We start from the raw sequence: 19,785 nt of genomic DNA, 5'->3' as shown, positions 1-19,785 counted from the left end.
GCAGCTTTTCACAGTGGCAGTATCGAGTCAGTGAGGTTTACCTGAGGTATGATTATTGCTGACTAAATAGTGCAAGGTCCTGAGTTTGATTCCTGGTACCAAAAAAAAGGTTCAGATAATACATTAATAACAGAGAGAATAATACCATCCACAATTCAATTTACTTTATGTTCTTTTAAACATTTTTCTGCATGGAAGTGATTTTGTTTTTGAGACAATGTCTCACTAGGTGGCTCAGGCTGGCCTAGAACTCACTGTATATTTTAGGCTGGCTTCAAACTCATGGGACTACCCTTGCCTGAGCCTCCTGAGTGCAGGAGTGTGCCAGGGATTACAGGTGTGTGCCATCATGTCCAACCAAGAAGTGATTTTTCTTAAAAACTTAGTATTGTTTGCCATTTCACTTTTAATTTTTTTTTTATTAGTACATGTTTCCACCACATAATGACTACATTCATCATGGGGCAGGTATACTTGTACATATATCTTAATTCTTATTTTTGCCCTCATTCCTTCCCCTCCTTCTTTATCTTCCCATTGAATCCCTTTTTCTTCCCTTTCTTGTTCCTCTTCTCATTTGAGCAAGTTCTTCCTATTTCCTAAAAAAAAAATTTTATTCTCAATTGACATGAAGGTACCTAAGGCTTTACATTTTCAATAACCTTTCCAGTAAGGTTAATGCTGCCTAAGTAGAAAGACTTTTAGCTTTAGAGATGGAAGGGGCCTTAAATGTACTCTTCCTTAGCTTCCTGATTTTAAATAGAGAAGAAACCAGTAATCTAACGGCTCTTAAACATCCTAGTGACTCTGCTGGATAAATCACTGCTAACTACAGGTAGAGAAAGATGGGTCTAAATGATATAAAAAGAGGAACTAGGCCTCATACAATCTTGGATAGGTCCGTAAATGGGAGACAATAAAATACCAATTGGTGACCTAATGTAATGGTTCATAGATGGATGTCCCCCCAGGCATCATGCACTGACCCGTGAGGCTTTGGGGAGGTGACTGCATCAAGGGAAAATGATACTCACCAGTGGATCAGTCCACTAACAAGTTTATAGCTAAATGTGATTTGGGAGATGAAGGCTGCTTGGAGGAGATGGGCCATGTGGCACAGCTTGGAAGGGTATATTTACCTGTCCGTCCCTTGAGTTCACTCTGCTTGCTGAATGACATGTTACAAGCAAGCCTCCTCTGCCAAGCAGAAGTGCCTTGCACCCAGTTCACTATCAACTGAAACCTCTACAAACTGTGGGTCAAAATAAACCTTTTCATTTTCTAAGTTGTGGGTGTCAGATATTGTGTCCCAGAGACAACAAATGACTAAAACACCCAACTTTCCTCCATCTCAGCAAATTAGAGAAATGTTGTTCCTTTTTCTAACTCTAAGCATGGACCTGTTGAGAAAAAAACAGATACAGGGAACAGGAAGAAAAGCAAGATGAAAACACACAAAAGACAGATTAATAGAAGGTAAAAGCTGAGGGCTAGGTATGTAAGCTTACTGGTAAAATGCATCCCTAGCCTACATAAGTCCCAGGGTTTGATCCCTAGCATCAACAAAGTAAAAGCTGAAAGGAATTCTGGACATCATTAAATCTATGTCTCATTTGCCATGTATTAATCTAAACGTTTTACCTGTTTTAACTAATTTAATTCTTTACTTGATCATCCTACAAGATAGGCAGTTATCACTGGCTTTTTTGGGTGAGACAGAGTCTCACTATTTAATTGAGACTAGCCTCAAACTTCTGGTGGTCGTCCTGCCAAACCCTCTCATCTGCTGGGATTACAGGCATATACCATCACATGCCATTTTTAAAAATGGAGGGGCCAGGGAAATGGCTCAGAATAAGTGTTTCCCTGATAAGAACAAGGGTCTGAGTTCAATCCCTAATTCCACCAAAAATAAATAAATAAATAAATAAAAATGGAGGCACAAAAAAGCTAAGTAAGGCCAGCCAGATAGCTCAAAGGACTAAAGCAACTGCTTAGGCAGCACAGGGACCGGGATTCCATCCGTGGCCCACATGCTGTGCCAGCCCCACCCCCGAGGCTCACTGAGACAGCAACTGAGCCTGGGTGTGGTGGTACACACTTATAATCCCAGCACTTCGGAGGCTGAAAACAGGAGGATCACTATGAGTCCAATCTGTGTAGTTAGACCCTGTAGACCTTGTACTAGATACACTAAAAAATAAGAAGAAAAGCAAAGCTAACAAAAAAGAAAAACTAAGTAAATTGTTCAATATTAAAAGCTAAAAACAATGGAGGTGGAATTCAAATCATCTTTATGAGCATTCTTTTCCTCCCTTTCTAGATTTCCTTTTTCTTTCTTTTTTTTTTTTTTTTCCAGAACCAGGGATTGAACTCAGGTCCTTTCTACTGAGCCATCTCCTTGGCTCCCCTTTCTAGATTGTTAAATTGTTTTTTTTTTTTTAATCATACTCTTTTGCTTTGCATATAATTATATCTTTCTTCCTAAAATTTCTAGTGCCTAGCTCTCTGGGAGGCTGAACTAGGAGGATCATAAATTCAAGAGCAGCCTGAGAACTTAGCAAGATCTTGTCTTGCTAAAATTAAAAAAAAAAAAAAAAAAAAACCTTTTTTTTCAAGAGATGGGGATGTAGCGCCAAGTGCAGGCCCTGGTTCAATCCTCAATACTGTGGCACACATGTACACACACACACACACACACACACACACTGTTTAGATTCACTGCTTCCATTTCTGTGCCTGAACCATTCCCTCCCTCTTATTTTCAGCCCATCACATCAACAAAATACTCTTGCTAAGGTTACCAGTAGCTCCATAATGATAAAACCAACAGGCATTTTTCAGTCCTCATTACTTAAATTCTAAAAGTTTTGTTTCTACCTGATCATTCCTTCACTTCCAAGACACTCCTTTGGCACCCCTCTCTATTCCTTCTATTTCTCTTGTAGGTTCACTCATCTTGTTTCCCCCATTAAATTTGGAACTACTCAAGGTTTAACTTAACTGACCTTATCCAGACCTCTGATTAAATTACCACATATATGTAAATTATCCCCCAAGTTATATTTCCAACACTAATCTGTCTTCCAAGCCCCAGAAGCACATCTCAAACTGCTTCCTGATGTCATCATTCACAAACAAAAAAGTAGTTTCTATCATCTTCTAATGTTCTTTACCTCAGTGAAGAGTACCATTTATTCAACTATACAAGCCAAGAACCTAGGAGCCAACTTTAATTCCATTCTCTTCATTTCCTGAATCCAATCACCAATTCCTACCCATCTTGCCACCTACATGCCTCTAGAATCTCATTCTCAGTTCTTGTTGACATCTCTAGACTAGGATGACTGCATACTCTCCTAAGTGATTCTTCTATATCCACCAAGGCTCCCCTCATTACATGTTAAGCAGGAGGGATCAAGCTACCTCCTCCACATCCCACTTTCTAGGGAAAGGAAAACTTAGTGGTTCCATACATTTTTTAAGAAAAAATACAAATTCCTCTAAAACATCCAGCTTCACCCTGTACTGTATACTACTCCACCCCATTTTCTTTGTACCAGCCACACTGGCTCTTTGTGCTTTTAAGTCATTTCCTTCCCAACTGATATGGGATCTGCACACCTGCTATTCTGTATAGAACGCTGTGCCTCCCCTCTTCACCTCATTAGAATTATTCCATCAGATAGCAAAGCCTTCCTGCCATTTCAGGCACCCATCGCATCAAGCACCTCTCCTGGGTAGCAGTTCCAGTTAGTAGTGAGATCACTGTTTAATATCTAGTCCCCCCAAAAGACTCCAATCCCTTAAGATTAGGGACAATGTTTGGTTCAGAATGTATCCGCCAACGCTCTGCACAGGAAACGTCAGTTGAATAACTGAGGAGGCCTGGATCACAGGTATGAATCTCAAATTTTTCAAAGAAAGTGGATGCAATCATTTCCTGCATCACTGTCGTCGTCCATGCCCCCTCCCCCCGGCCCCATAGATAAGGCCCTTTAAAAAAAAAAAAAAAACAAAAAACTACACAATCACAAGCAGTAACAAGTCGGCCTCCTCAGCTAAACCGGGCGCGGAAAAAGGTTGGAAAACAGGCCTTTCTGCTGGGGAACGTTGGCCACAGGGGGGACACAAAAGGCGCCCGTGGAAGAGTCAGGCAGCAAGGGCCAGCCGCTGTGGGACCCGAGTCTCGCCGCCAGAGACCCCAGAGCTCTGTTCCTGCTCACAAAGGGACTCACCCAGTTGGAAACTCAGAGGCTGCCTTCCGCCCCTTGCTATTAGGACTTTCAGTGAGAACTGCAGGCTCAGGCCGCACAACCGTCAGGTCGCCTCCTACGAGCAGCCGCCCCCCCCCCGCCCCCCCCGCTCTCCCTCCAACTTACTCGGCGTCAGCTCTGAGTCTCCGAGCCCCTGCATTGCCCGAAACGCCAAACCCAGTCAGCGCCTTCCAGCCCACAAGACACAGCGCGCCGAGGAGGGACACAGCTTCTTTCGCCAATCCTGGAGTCTCGTTCTCATGACGTCAGAAAGACAAAGCCAATAACAAGCGACGGTCGGAGGGCGGGGCAGAGAGGAATCTTGGAAATCGATTGGATTCTCCAAGCCGGAAGTCCGGGAGGAAGAACACAGTCGCAGCCAATCGCTAGGCGCCTAGGCCTGTCCGCGCGGTCTGTGGCGGCACTGAGGAGAGCGTTTTCCGCCATGATAGAGCAGCCGAAGCGCAAGGCCCCGGAGTTGCCACTGGTTCCAGTCAAGAGGCAGCGTCATGAGTTGCAGCTGGGAGCGCCAGGCTCGGGCCCCGGAGCAGGGCAGCAGCAGGCGGCCCCGGGAGCTTTGCTGCAAGCGGTAAGCGAAGGAGCATGCGCTCTTAGGCCTCAACTCATCTCCTTGTCTCTTGAGCGCTGCTCCTGGTGATCCCGCAGTGCGCGGGCGGAATGAGAATGTACCTGAAGTTAAAGCGCACAAACGTTATAAAAGCTCCCGATATCCTGCGGTGCCTCATTTATCGCTTCCCTGTTGGATGCCTGTTCGCATCCTTTTCACTGCCCTGTGAGGTAATGTTAAAATTAGTCCAAAATCTTGGGCTCCAAACCAAGATCCTGGCTTCCGCCTCCTAAACCTTCCAGGCATGCGGCATAAGGTAAACATTCAAAAGTTTCTAGAATGAACGAATGAATGAGCAAGGGAAGGAATAAGCGAAATGATCCCGCTGTGGGACGTTGGGCAAGTTGCTTTTTCTTTTATTTCTCAGTGTGTGTGTGTGTGTGTGTAATTAGCAGCAACTGAATGATGACTTTATTGACTCTTGTACTGTGTTGTTTATGAAATCTTCATTGATCTGGATAACAGCCTAAAATGCAGCAACTATTATTTTCTCATTTTACGGGTAGGAAAACAAACTCTTAATGTAGTTGTATTGCTCATAAAATAGCCATAGTGGTTACACTTTCTGCTGTGCTGTTAGACTCAGATTAGGAAGTACATATGTACCCCCTCTCAGCTCCTCAACCAGCCTGTCAGCAAATCCAACAAGCATCGTCCTCCGAATATCTGAGCCAGGTGGCATGGCACACTACTGAAGAAGCAGAGGCAAGATGATTGCTTGAGCCCAAAAAACATTGCTGTTTCCAAATAAAGGTGTTTGCATTAATGCCAATAAGGTGTTGCCAGAGGAGCCTAATTTAGTTTCCATTTTTTGTCCTATCAACAGTCTTTTATCAGTCTAGTCTGCACTGAGGGAATCCTAAACATCAGTTCACTTTCTCTTCTGCTACAGACTTTGCAATGGCTTTCCATTTACTTTGGAGTAAAAATAAGAATTTTTATCACATTTCTGCTCTGCCAATTTTCCATTGCTTTCAATGCTGTAGTCATGGTGATTTACATTCTCTGACCTAATAGCCTTTGCATTTGTTGCCCCCTCTCCTGGAATGCTCAAATGTCCACATGATTTGTATACTCCACTCCTTCAAGTCTTTGTTCAGATACACTTTTTTTGGCAAAGTCTTTCCTTACCACCCTATTTTAAATTGTAGCATCTTACACTCTGGAACTCTCATTTCTAATTATTTTTCTGCAAGATAGATGCCATCATCTATGTCTTACATCTTTTTTTTTTTCCTCTCACTTTTTTTATTACCTCTCCCTTCTCTCCCTCCTTCCCTCTAGAATACAAACGTCATTATTCTTTTGTGTAGTATTACTTTCCTTAGTGTCTAGAATGCTGCTTATCACGTATATGTTAAAAGAATAAATATGCTGGAAATTATTAAAGAGATTTAGGATTCGTGGGTAATGTACTTCTTCCTATTTGGCAAGTAAGAATATCAACCTAGGCCCAGGGAGCGCCTGCCTGGCAAGGGCAAGGTCCTGAGTTCAGTTCCTGGTACCACAAAAAGAAAAAAGAATATCAACCCAGGTTTAGATCAGTTACCAATCCTGGACTTAATGTCCAAGGCCATAATTAAAATTACTTTGCTTAATAATCTGAATCCTGCAGGCTTGTTGGGAAGCCCAGTTCAGTAATTCATTAAATGAACCGGAGACTGGGAAAACTGTTGAATGACACAGATAGGGTCCCTGCACTCAAAGCTTCATTTCTCTGGGAAAATGACAAGATACATAAAGACTTACATGAGGAAGGTCATTTCAGGTAGTGCTCAGTGCTATGAAGGAATACAGTGAAATTAACAATACAGGTAGAGATGTGGCATGTTTCTTGAGTTTACATGACCAGACTTTCTAAAGAGAAAATACTTGAAAGCCAAATCTAGGAGAAGAGATTCTCATCAGGGACAATTTCATGGGTAAAGATTCTAAGGCAAAAATAGGTTTAATATGTTTGAGCAATCAAAAACTGATTGTGGTACCAGAGCCAGTTTGGAAAGGAAGAAACTCAGTATAATAGGTAGAAACTATAATACTGGGAGGGTATCATTTTGGAGATAAGAGATATTTGAGCAGAGCTGCCATTCTCTAAATCAGGTAAAAATCCACTCAACCACTATTTGTCTAATCTTCCTTCTACCCCCCTACCCCCCAGTTTTGCAACCTTCATTTGTATACAGTGGCTACTTCATATTTCTGTTTTGTTTAGGGACCTCCAAGATGTTCCTCCCTTCAAGCCCCAATCATGCTGCTCTCGGGACATGAAGGAGAAGTGTACTGCTGCAAGTTTCACCCCAATGGCTCCACTTTAGCATCTGCAGGATTTGACCGACTGATATGTAAGATACAGTTGTGTTGTTTTGATTTTGGTTTTCAGTACTGGAGAAGAAACATGGGGTGCTGTACCATTGAGCTACATCCTTAGTCCTTTTGTTTTTTTTTATTTTGAAATTGTTCCACTAAGTTCCCCAGCCTGGATTTGAACTTGGCAATCCTCTTACCTCAGCCTCTGAGTAGCTGGGATAGTACCCATGCCCAGCTAGATAAGTTTTGCCCTCTGCTAAATACTGATTAGGTTTTTTAAAAAATAGGAGCCAGGGTATAGCTCAGTTGTGCAGTGCTTGCCTAGCATGCACAAGGCCTTGCGTTTGATTCCTAACACTGTTTTGTTTGTCTTTTTGAGACGGTCTCATTGTGCAACTCAGGCTGACCTTAAGTTCACTTTGTAGCCCAGGCTAAGTCTCAAATTCACAATAACCCTCCTGCCTCAACCTCCCTAGTGCTGGGATTACAGGCATGTGCCACCATGTCTGACTTTGCCAACACTATTTTAAAAGGTAGAAAAGAGTCCAATTTAGGTAGTCATGAGAACAAAGATGAAAATAACAAAGTTCTCTTTTATTTGATTTTTTTTTACTTCATTCACCTGTTTATGAAATCTGATGAGTTCTTTGGCTCCTTACCTGTCAACTTTTTATTTGTCTTGGTTACTTTTCTCATTGCTGAGTCAAAATACCTGATACCCAAAGTGAGAGGAAGAAAGGTTTATTGTAGCTTACCATATGTAGAGCTTGCTGTTCATGGTTGGCTGGCTCCAAGGCAAGTGGCATGGTAGAGGGGCATCACAGGAATAACAGCTTATGGTGGGCAGAAGGCTGCGAAGTAACAAAGAAGCAACAGCAGGGAGCCATAGCAGCATTCTTTCCATCCCTTACAGGCTGCATGCCCTTGGGCAAGAGTGGGTGGTAGCACACCCAGGGCAGGCCTTGCTGTTACTTGTATCCACAACTATGCCAAACCAATGAGTGGACTGATTTAGTAATCGTGCACCCTTGATTCCCGCATCGCACGCTCTACATCCAGCCACCCCTGAGAAGCTCCACCTATGACCACATGAGCCTTTGGGGCACATCTAGATACAAGCCATGATAGTAGCTCAGAGTGAATGATAACTGTCTTCACTGCTTATTGCAGTTTGGATTACAGTTCTAGTCCTGTGATACCTATAATTTCTGGTGGCCAGTCATCTGGAAGTTTGAGCTATCTTTGCAGGACATGCCTAAGTTATTGATATATTTAATTCCATCAAGAAATAGTTTTGTTAGCAGAAATAAATGTGTGTGTGTGTGTGTGTGTGTGTGTGTATGTACATGTGCATGTATGGATGTTGAATAATACAGTGACTGAGTTGTAATAATACAGTGACTGCTCATAAAAACATGATGTGCCCTCCACCTTACCATGTCTGGTACTTTTTAACTTCTGGCTCTTTCCCAAAATCAAAGTAGCAATTAAAATTAAGCATTTTGAATCAATTCAGGACATCAAGGCAGCCACGATAGTGCAACTAAAACACTCACAGCAGACTTCCAGAACAGCTTAGGAATATCCCAAGAACAGTGCACTAAGAGTGTTCAGTGAAAATGGTAGTATTCTAAAGAGTTTTTTTTTTTTTTTTTTTTTTTTTGGCAGAACTGGGGATTGAACTCAGGCCTTTGCACTTGCCAGGCAAGCACTTATTCTACTGAGCTGTCTCCCTGGTCCCTCTAAAGAGATTAATGGCAATGAATCTTCACTGTAATAAATTGTTAAAATTTTCACATTTACTGTATTTTCTTAATCAGGCTTGTACAGTCATTGCTGTGTGATCTTGAAGTTGTGACTTCCCAATTTTTCTGTAAATCTGTCATTTTGTAGCCTGCTTCCAGATTCAAGACAAGTAGGTAGAGATAGAGACAAGGAGAGGTGCCAACTTCTTAAAGTTACCCAAAAAAATTAAATTTTCAAAACTTATTTTTTTTAACCTTAAGAATTGTAGGGCTGGTGAGATGGCCCAGTGGTCTAAAGCACCTACTTAAAACAAGCTTAGCAAAGCAAAGGGACCGCGGTTCAATCCCCCAGCACCACATGCCAGCCAGCCCCGCCCCCTGGTGGGCTGAGCTGGCCACACACACACATAAATAAATAAAAAATAAATAAATAAATAAATAAATAAAAAAGAATTGTGAAAATTACTGTGTTAGTGTCAGGAAAATTGGTTCACTTGTTAAACATCAGTAGCATCCTAAGAAGTATAATCTCAGCTGCTGACCAGTAAACTCGCAAGTAACCTGTGCTCGCCAGTATGCCCAGCTTATAGTACTTACAGAAGTCCTGTCTTCCTAACAGTGCTGTGGAATGTCTACGGTGACTGTGATAATTATGCCACCCTGAAAGGACATAGTGGAGCAGTGATGGAGCTCCATTATAACACAGATGGCAGGTGAGTGTGCTCGTAGTGGAATGACACTTGCTTCTCAGTTCATTTTTCTTAGACCCTTTTACCTTTCCTCCTTGAGCGTCCCCTCTCAGAACTTCCTATCACAAACTGCTACATTTGTGGTAGCTGCTTTATTCTCTTACTGTAACTTCCACTGAGGTGTACATAAGCAATTACAAATGTATTGTTGCTGTTTTCTAACATTAGTCTTTCAGACAAATTTGGTTTTCCCTGTAAGACATAAGACGTAATTTTTTATATGTAGCTGTTTTTATTATAGAAGTAACAAAATACTATTCTGAGAAACCAAAAAAACAGATAATAAGCCCGGCTCACAGAAGGGCACATACCTGTAGTCCCAGCAATCTAAGAGGTTAAGGCAGGAGGATGACACTTCAGAGCCCAGCTTGGATAGCTTAGTGATCGAACAAAAAACACTGTCTCAAAATAAAAATGGCTCATTGCAAAGACTCTAGGGTGGGTGGGTGGTTGGATTGATTGGTTTTTGAGACGTGGTCCTGCTATATAGTGCAGGCTGACTGCAAATTCACAGTGATTCTCTGCCTTGGCCTCCCAAATGCTGAGATTACAAACATATATCACCATACCCAACTCTCAAGATTGTTTAGTGTTGACCGATTTGTTAAGACTGTATAATGTTATCTGCTAGTATATTTTCTTTGAATAATAGAGAAATGTGGTTACATGAAGTGAACTAATCCCATTTTTAATCAAATAAATGATCTTGGTGAATATTGCTTTCCTGGGAGCTGGAGGTCATGGTCTCATTGCTTACTATTAGTCCAGGTCAACCTTGAATATAGGCCTGAGCCTTTCTAGTGCTAGTGCTGATGTTATAGGTGTGCACTCCTGTGCCTGGCTGATTATTTTATATTTCTGACATTTAAAATCTTAAGGTGTTTGATCAACTGATGCATAGTATTATGTACTTTTTAAGTAAAACCAGCATTGTGCTTATCTGATTTTTATACCTCTCCCTAATACCTGTGCATAATTATTACTAATATTTTAGGTACTAAGGATTGAACTCAGGACCTTTCACTTGCCAGGCAGGTGCTTAAACCACTGAGCTATCTCCCTGGCCCCTGCACATAATTATTTTAAAAAGCCTTGTAGACACCAGCCATCATGGCATACCCTTGTAATCCCAGCCCTCAGGAGGCTGAGGCAGAAAGATCATTACAAGTTTGAGACCAGCCTGGTTACAAAGTGAGCTCAAAGCCAGCCTGAACTGCATAGTGAGATCCTGTCTCAAAAAAGACAAAAAGAGAAGGAGGAGGGGGAGGGAAGGAGGAAGAAGAAGAAGAGGAGGAGGAGGAGGAGGAGGAAGAAAAGCATCATAGGGCTGGGGCTGTAGCTCAGTGGCACAGCACCTGCCTGGCAAGTACAAGGTCATGAGTTTAATTCCTGGTACCAGAAAAAAAAATAATTTTAAAAATCAAGAAATTAAATAGAACTTATCCTCAAAGATAAAATAAAAACTTAGATTTGTAGAGCAAGGATTGAGTTACTCAACTTTTGGATCCGGAATAATGGCAGTCTGTCTTCTGTGGCAGCAGGGAATGATTAAAAATTTCCAAGTCAGGGAATATCTAATGTGTCCTCTATCACAAATGAGGAAAAAAAAATGAGATAACTGCAACATTAAGGTATGAGGCAAGACCCTTTCTTTTTTTTTTTTTTTTTTGGCGGAACTGGGGATTGAACTCAGACCCTTGTGCTTGCCAGGGAAGCACTTATTCCACTGAGCCATATCCCCTGCCCTGCGAGACCCTTTCTTATCCCAAAACAAAACAAAAACCTGAGACTAGGCAAGTGTAAGATTTCCATATGTAGGTAAGGGATTCTAGCATCATGTTCCACATTGGCAGAGTACAGCCAGTCAGTGACTTGGAAGAATTTGGCACATTTGAGCAGGTAGGCAAGATAGATCATTATTGTCTTCACTTATTTCTTCTGTGTTTTCCCTTTTCCTTTCTAGTATGCTCTTCTCCGCATCCACAGATAAAACCGTGGCAGTATGGGATAGTGAAACAGGCGAGAGGGTTAAAAGGCTGAAGGGACATACTTCCTTTGTAAATTCCTGTTATCCAGCCAGGAGGGGGCCCCAGCTTGTCTGCACAGGCAGTGATGATGGTACAGTTAAGGTATGTATGCCCAGTCTGTTGCAGTTTGAGTTGACATAATATGAACCTTCTCTTCCCTTCTTATATGTGCTGTCCCCTCCCCTGAACAATTAATTTTAGAAGTCATTTCCCAAACAGACTTGAAATTTTCTCCATTTAAAATAATACCCACTGTTTTAATTACCCTACAGAGTGATGTTAAAACCATAGAATAAATGACTGGAGTAAGAATGGGTCATGTGGATTAGATTTGGTTTGGTTTGGGTTTGATATATTGTTCTTGATGGTTTGCTTTTGGTTTGGTAATACTGGCAGTTGAACTCAGGACTTCACACTGATCCATATCCCCAACCCTTTCTTTAAATTTTATATTGAGACAGGTCTCCCCTAATTTTGCCCAGGCTGGACTTGAATTTAATTTTTCTGTTTCATCCTTCTAGGGTGCTGGAATTACAGGTGTGTGCCACCACACCTGGTTTAACTTGTTAAATGTGTGATTTTGAGCCATTTGTGTTCCTGAACCTGTTTTCTTGTTTGCTTTGTTTGCTTTAGTTTTTGAAACAGTTTTGATATATAGTTCAATCTGGCCATAAATTCACTGTGTGGCCCAGGTTGGCCTCTAATTTGTGATCCTCCTGCCTCAGCCTCCCAAATGCTGGAATTACAAGGTCTACCACCACATCTGGCTTCAGTTTCCCACTTTCTTGTTAGGCAAGTGTAAAATTATATAAAAAGCTAAGTAAATTAGTTCTTTAAAGTGTCAGGTGTGACCTTTTAAGAGCCACTAATTGCATCAAGGTTCCTTATGTTACTAATAAAGAAAATGAGACCTAAAAGTAACTTAAAAGACACACAAGGCACAGTGCTTCATCACATCAATCGTTAAGTTTTTTTCTTTTCTAATTTTGGATTCTTAGGTTTGGGGGGGTTGCCAGGTATCAAACTCAGGATCTTGCATTTGCCAGGCAACTATGTAAGTGGACTTCAAAGCCATACACCTGAGAAACAAAACAACTTTATTGGTGGGGTTTGTGTGGTAGTGCTGGAGATTGAATCCAGAGCTAGGCAAATGTTCTACCACTGAGCTATATACTGCCAGCTCTGCTTTATTTATTGATAGGTTTTTTTGTTTTGTTTTGTTGATAATTAGATGTGCTTAACTATTATATTCTAGGCAGTTTCACTCTAAAAATTAAAATATTAAGTATTAATCACCAAGAGAGCACATCTGTAAGCAAAATACATTCTGCTTTCGGAGAGGAGGGGTGTTGAGAAAGGATTTCACTGTATAGTACAGGCTTTATATAACTTACTCTATACCCCAGGCTGACCTCGAACTCCTGGTAATCCTGTCTTGGTTTGCCAAGCTCTAGGATTTTAAGCATAAACCACCGTATCTGGCTGAGTATATCCTACTTAAAAGAACTTAATTCTGACAGAACTAGACTTATTACTTATACCCCACCCCACCCCTGATACTGAGAATTGACTGCAGCACATTTACACTGTGCTGCATCCCAGGGCTTCTCACCCCACATCTATACCACTACGCAGCACCATTACCTCCAAGTACTGGGGATCTGACCCAGAGGCTCTATCCCTGAGCTACATCCACAGACTTTTTCATTTTTTATTTCCAGATGCTCTTAATGAGTTTCCTCAATGGGATTCAAATTTTCATTCCTACATCATCTTCCCTTAGTGTTTGGATAATAGGTATATGCTGCCATACCAACCTTCTGCTTTTGCAGGGGGCAGGAGAAGGCATCAAACTTGGAGCCTTACACTCTCCATAAACTGGTGTACTGAGCTATGTTCCCAGCCCATCTTGGGCTTTTTTAATGATTTTTAAAGATAAAGGTAGTAATTTTTTTTTTTTTTTTTGCAGAACCGGGGATTGAACTCAGGTCCTTGTGCTTACCAGGCCAAGTGCTTATTCCACTGAGCTATCTCCCCGGCCCCAAAGGTAGTGATATTAATGCCGAATATTTACTGTGAGTTTTTCTTTTACTTTTTTTTTTTTTAATTTCATGCAGGGTCTCACTATGCAGCTCAAACTCTTGTTTCAGCCTCCCCAGCACTGGCATTACAGACACACACCACCAGTGTGCCCGGGGGTGGGGCCGGCATGGTATGTGGTGCCAGGGATTGAACCCCAGCCCCTGTGCTTATCTAAACAGGCACTTAGTCCACTGAGCTATCTTGTCAGCCTTTGTGAGTTGTTTTTTGGCTGAGCAATAGTTTATATTTGTGCCTAGTCACTTGGGACTTCTTGATGCTTATCTGGGAGGAGAGTCCCTGGTTTAGGACTGATTTCTAAGCCTAGGGTCCTACCCTGGCTGTACTGTATTTGGAGTCTTTACAGCTATTTGCTGATTGGCATTTGAAAGGAAGTAAGAAACTGGGCATGATGGCACAACCTCTAATCCTGTCATACTAGGACACTGAAGCCAAAGGATTACAAATTCAAATCCAGTCTGGGCATTCATTTAGCAGTTGAACAAGACCTTAATTAAAAAAAAAAAAAAAAAGGGGCCAAAGAGATAGCTCAGAGGCACATGCACGTACCTGGCAAGCACAAGCACCCGAATTCGATCTCTGGCCCCACATGCCACACAGTCTCAGCCCTGGATACCTGGGCATGCCATCTCAACCCCAGTTGCGCGTACCCATCATGCAGCCCCAGAACCGGGCATGGTGTTACATGCATATAATCCCAGCACTCATGAGGTTGAGCCAGCAGGATCTCTCTTGAGTTTCAGACAATGCTTGGGGGCTACAAAAGTGAGCACAAGGGCAGCCCGAACTGCATAGGGTGACCCTGTCCAAAAAAATTAAAGGGGGCTAGCACCAGGCATGGTGGAGTATACCTATAATTCCCACACTTGGGAGGCTAGGGCAGGAGGGTCAACAAGAGTTCAGAGCCAGCCTGAACTCCACAATGAGACCCTATCTCGAGGTGGGGCTGGAAACACAGCTCAGTGAAAAGGCCTTTGGTTTGATCCCTACTGTGAAAATGGTGATGAGTGATTGCAGTAAAAGGTGATAGGCTGACACTGTACCACTGAGCGGTATCATCAGCCCATCTAAAGCCAGTAAGAGATGAAGAAATATTCTAATGAATTTTCTTAACATTATTGAGGAGAGCCAGAAATACAGCTCAGTGGCGCAAGCACCTGCCTGGCAAGCACAAAGTCCTGAGTTCAATTCCTGGTACCCCCCCCCCCAAAAAAAAAGACAAAGTTGTTTAGGGCCTGTTATAATAAACTTTATTTATTTATTTATTTATTTATTTATTGGGGGTTTTTTGGTTTTTTGGTGGAACCAGGAATTGAACTCAGGCCCCTGCGTTTGCCAGGCAAATGCTTATTCCACTAAGCCATCTCCCGGCCCCTATAATAAACTTTAGAAACTTGTTACCTTTCTGTTTCCTGTTCAGTTTTTTTCATTTTTCCTCTTTGTCCTTGTGATTATATCTCTTTAGTGTTTTTTTATGATTAGAAGAGTTTATGTCCTATCTTCTCTCTCTCTCTTTTTTTTTTTTTTTAATTTTGGCAGAACTGGGGATTGAACTCAGGCCCTTGTGCTTGCCAGGCAAGCATTTATTCTACTGAGCTATCCTCCCAGCCTCTTCTTTAATTAGAATAATCGTTATAATTTTATTTGAGGTAAATTTTTTTTATATTATACAATATCTCATGTCACCTGAAGATGATTGCTGTTTAACCAATTTTGAACTTAAATATGTTAAGGGCATTGTTGAGTAACTTTTTGTAGCTACTTGTCAAGTTAGGATACTTCATTATTTACTTGTGTTAGGTTTTCAAGTACAGACTTAAATAACTTTGTTTTATTTGGGTGGGGCGAGTCATGTTGATTTTTACTTGTCAGAGTTCTTCATCCAAAGCAAAAGTTTCCAGCAGTACTTGTATATTCAATCTAAAGGTCTGGGCATGATCTGTACCAGTTTTCAAACTTGTTTTTCCCTTCCTAGAAGTCAAACCTAGTATTTTGCATAGTATTAAGAATGCAGTCTACCACTAAGCCATACCTCCAGCCCACTCTTTGCAGATGTTTTCCTTTCTAATGAAAAAATATTGGGAGGCAGCCGCTGGGAGTATACTTCAGTGGTTTTATGTGTGCTTAGCATGCATGAGGCCCTGGGTTCAATCATTACCAAGAAAAAATTAAAAAACTGTGTGTGTGTGTTTGAATAATGAAGTCATTACATAGGCCAGAACCTTAAAAAGGAACTTGTTCTGGTTGAAGGTGGGAATGGGCCAGAGCCTGGAGTGGGATGTGGGTGAAGAGAACATCTGCAAATAGCTGTACTGGCTGATAAATTGTCAACTTGAGAAGTTTAAAAATTTAATTGACTCAGCGGAGAGCCAGGATTCTTAGTTTGTAGCCATCTTCATCCGTGCAAGAGGAGGGCATAGACATTGTGAGTTCTATACCCCCAGCTCCAGGGTAGCTTGTTTATAATATAAGGAGGAGAGAGGTTGGCTAGAAGCCACAGCTGCTGCCCGTTCCTTTGCTCTTTGCTGTTTTCTGCCATAAACTGCTGCTTTCTGCCATGTGCCACTCTGCCTGGAGCCATCTGAGTATAGACTAAAACCTTCACAAACTGTGAGCTACATATCCTTTGTTTCCTTAATGTTGGATGTTGAGTATTTTCTCCCAGCAGCAAGTAAAAAGTAACTTAGTAGCCCAGTTTGGAAAATTTGTGAGGGAGAGGGGCAAGGTGGAAGCATTGAGATTTGGTAACAGAGAAGAATAAAAGGGCCATCTACACATAGTGAGAGCAGGAGTGTAGGTGTCAAAGGTCTGAGACTCAGTGGGATGAAGGTGGCATAGCTGGAAAGGGGAACCAGAACTAAGTGATGAGAGTGACCCATGCTAGGTGGGGGAGGGAGGACCTACAAAGGTCAACCCAGAGTGGAAATCAGTTCACTAAGGAAAGGAAGATATACATGCAGGTGAAGCGTTGACGAGAATATAGGAAATTAGCTTTCAAGGAAGCTTGATCAAATAAGTAGAATGGGAGGCAGAACTGTGTCAGAAGATAGGAAAGAATACTAAAATGAATCTTGGAATGTTGGGTTTGATTTACAAGATTCACTGTGAGCTCAATATGCAGCATAGAAACAGGTATAGGAAAAAGTAGATGTAAATGTGTGTGTGGGCTGGGGATATAGCTCAGTAGAATAAGCGCTTCCCTGGCAAGCGCAAGGGCCTGAGTTCAATCCCCGATTCCACCAAAAAAAAGTGTGTGTGTGTGTCTATAATGCATACATTGCCTAACTGTCCACTGAAAAGACTTAGGATCAGCAACATCACAATAATAATGAATATGCCGGGCCGGCGAGATAGCTCAGTTTGCTTAGGCAAAGTGTAAGGATCTCAGTTCAATCCCTGATGCCACATGCTACTCCAACCCCAGCCCCAGAGCAGACTGAGCTGGCCACACACAAAAAAATAATAATAATGAATATACCTATTGACCAAGTCTCAATCTCTAAATACTGTTTTCCAGTAAATAGAACCAAGGCTTCTATTTTAGGACTGAATCATGGAAAATAGCTAAGGTAAGCCTACAGTGATGGTGAACCTGTGGCACATGTGCTACAGCAGGCTGTTATTGAAAGCTCTAAGGAGAAAAGACTTGTAGGACAAACATTGAAATGTTTAGGTGTGATAAGACATTGTGTCAACCCTTAAGTGATTTTAGAAAGAAAATGGTCTTTTGATATCCAACTTTTCTGTAAGTTTGTGATTTTTTTTTTTTTTTTTTTTTTTTTTTTAGTTTTTATGGTACTAGGGGTTGAATCTACATCCTTAAAACTACTAGGCAAGCAAATCAAGGCCAACCTGTACTACATAGTGAGGTCCTGCCCTGTCTCAAACCCCTCCACAAATACCACAAGAAAGTGGTATCTAGAGAAAGAAATTCTAAGGTATTTCAACCAAACTTTTAAGTGACTACCATACCTGTTAGTGTAAAGACCCAGATAGAGAATGACTCTTAAGACAAGGATTGTAGTGAGGCTTGTAAGATACGTGGGATCCATATCAGAGCCCTGGATTCCAAGATGAGCAGTTTGGGCTTGGTTCTTTAGTCACAGTTGGGCATGTGAAGCACTCTCTTTGGACCATTTATCTGAGTCACAGCCTAAGCCTTCTTAGTTTGTTTCTTTGAATCAGCAAGGAACTGCCTTTCATCCTAAGCTATAACAGTTGCAAGGAAAGTGTTATGGTTTGTATCTAGCTGTCACCCCAAAGCTTCATGCAGTCATGGGGCAGTTACTAGAGTCTGTGAATGATTCATGGTCCAGTGCTGGGATTATAGGTGTAAATGCTACACTATCCTGGGGCCAGAAGCCTCCACACAATTATAAGGGAGGGAAAGAGGTTTGCTTTCACTTCTTTTTGCTCTTGCTTCTTTTGCTGTTTTCCATCACCATGAACCTCTGCTCTCTGCCACGTGCCATTCTACCTTGTCACCAGCCAGGTATAGACTGAAACCTCCACAAACTGTAAGCCAAATAAGACTTTTCTTCCTTAATTCTGGCATTTTGTCTCAGCAATGAGAGAAAAGTAACTAAACAGAGAAATCTTGCCTTGGGTCCTCTTATTCAGACTACTTGTTGAACACAAGATTGAATTTTAACTCATTAAACATTTCCTAGAATTCCGTAACTAATCCCTTTGTTTTTTATGACAACCCTTGAAAACCTAGACCACAATGACCCTGTAGTGTTTCTCTTCTGAATGAAAAATAATTTCATTATTCATCTCAAACTTGTCATTTACTTATCAAAAGGTGTCTGAATCCTCTTTGTAGTGCCCAAAATATACTAATATACTTACAGGTCTACTAAAAATGTAGAGCTGTAACATTTGTTGGTTTTGTTGTAAGTACAAATAAATTGCTTACCTATGATTGAGTGTGGAATTGAAGTGTTATACTTAATCATCTTTTTTTCTCTACCATTTATGCATTAAGTAACCTTCAAAAGTGGGTGTAGGGGCTGGTGAGATGGCTCACTGGTCTGAGGCACCTACTTAGAACAAACTTAGCAGGGCACAGGGACCACGGTTCGGTCCCCCAGCACCACATGCCAGCCAGCCCCGCCCCCTGGTGGGCTGAGCTACCCCCATAAATAAAATTAAAAAAAAAAAAAAAAGTGGGTGTATGTGGTCTGTAAATGTAGCTCAGTGTAGAACACTTGCTTAGCTTGACTGAGGCTCTGCAAATCCCTAGCACATCAGAGGGAGTTAAACAGGTGTGTATTAGTAACTAAAACTCAGCACATACGTTTAGTTTGATATAATGATGATGTCATTGAAAGTGATACTAAATTTTGATTTTTATTTTGCAGCTAATCATTAGAATTAGATTTAGCTCAGCATTGGAATGCTCACCTAGGAAGCTGAAAGCCCTGGGTTCAGACCTCTGTACCTGCCCTCCCCCCCCAAAAAAAAAAAATCTCAACTGTCTTGTCGCTGCTTTGCTGACATTGTCCAGCAAGTCAGTTCCCTGCTTTTGCCCTTATGCCTTGCCTGTTTTGGACCTTTCATGAAAATAAAATCATTGGATGTGATGGCGCACACCTGTAATCCCAGCACTCAGGAGGCTGAGTCAGGAGGATTTCCATGAATTTAAAGCCAGTGTGGGCTACATAGTGAGTTCAAGACAAGCCTGAACCTACATAGCAAAACCTTTTCTCAAAAAAACGAAGTAAACACAAAATTATACAATATGTAGTAGCCTTTTGTAGCTGGCTTCTACTTTTTTTTTTTTTTTTTTTTTTTTTTATCCAGTGTGGGCTTTTTTTTTTGGGACCCGGTTGTTGGGTTGACAACTTTTTTTTTTTTTTTTTTTTTTTTATTACATTTATTTATTGTGTGTGTGTGTGTGGCCAGCTCAGCCCACCAGGGGGCGGGGCTGGCTGGCATGTGGTGCTGGGGGATCGAACCGTGGTCCCTGTG

At 41.6% G+C, this 19,785-nt stretch overlaps 2 protein-coding genes across 4 annotated transcripts in view; one reads left to right on the top strand and one right to left on the bottom strand.

Moving 5' to 3' along the window:
• Zcchc17 (zinc finger CCHC-type containing 17) overlaps positions 1 to 4,471 on the bottom strand; it is a 58,419-nt gene extending 53,948 nt beyond the window's left edge. For 2 of the 3 annotated variants that reach the window (XM_004642924.2, XM_023702963.1), the window contains exon 1: positions 4,383 to 4,471. The gene's annotated coding sequence lies outside the window, so the exon portion shown is untranslated. Of the gene's footprint in view, positions 1 to 41; positions 93 to 4,382 lie in introns of all 3 variants that reach the window. The other variant, XM_023702962.1, reaches the window with a different exon arrangement.
• A 162-nt stretch (positions 4,472 to 4,633) lies between these two features.
• The window catches only part of Snrnp40 (small nuclear ribonucleoprotein U5 subunit 40), a 39,287-nt gene continuing 24,135 nt past the window's right edge, over positions 4,634 to 19,785 (top strand). The window contains exons 1-4 of the mRNA XM_004642923.2: positions 4,634 to 4,845; positions 7,097 to 7,226; positions 9,556 to 9,649; positions 11,649 to 11,814. Of these exons, the coding sequence (XP_004642980.1) occupies positions 4,702 to 4,845; positions 7,097 to 7,226; positions 9,556 to 9,649; positions 11,649 to 11,814 (534 nt within the window). The 5' untranslated portion in view covers positions 4,634 to 4,701. The remainder of the gene's footprint in view (positions 4,846 to 7,096; positions 7,227 to 9,555; positions 9,650 to 11,648; positions 11,815 to 19,785) is intronic.

The sequence above is a fragment of the Octodon degus genome, unplaced genomic scaffold (genome assembly GCF_000260255.1).
Source record: "Octodon degus isolate 3935 unplaced genomic scaffold, OctDeg1.0 scaffold00163, whole genome shotgun sequence".
Classification (NCBI taxonomy): domain Eukaryota; kingdom Metazoa; phylum Chordata; class Mammalia; order Rodentia; family Octodontidae; genus Octodon; species Octodon degus.
The sequence above is the reverse complement of the archived record's forward strand: the minus strand, read 5'-3'. Positions and strand labels throughout refer to the sequence as shown.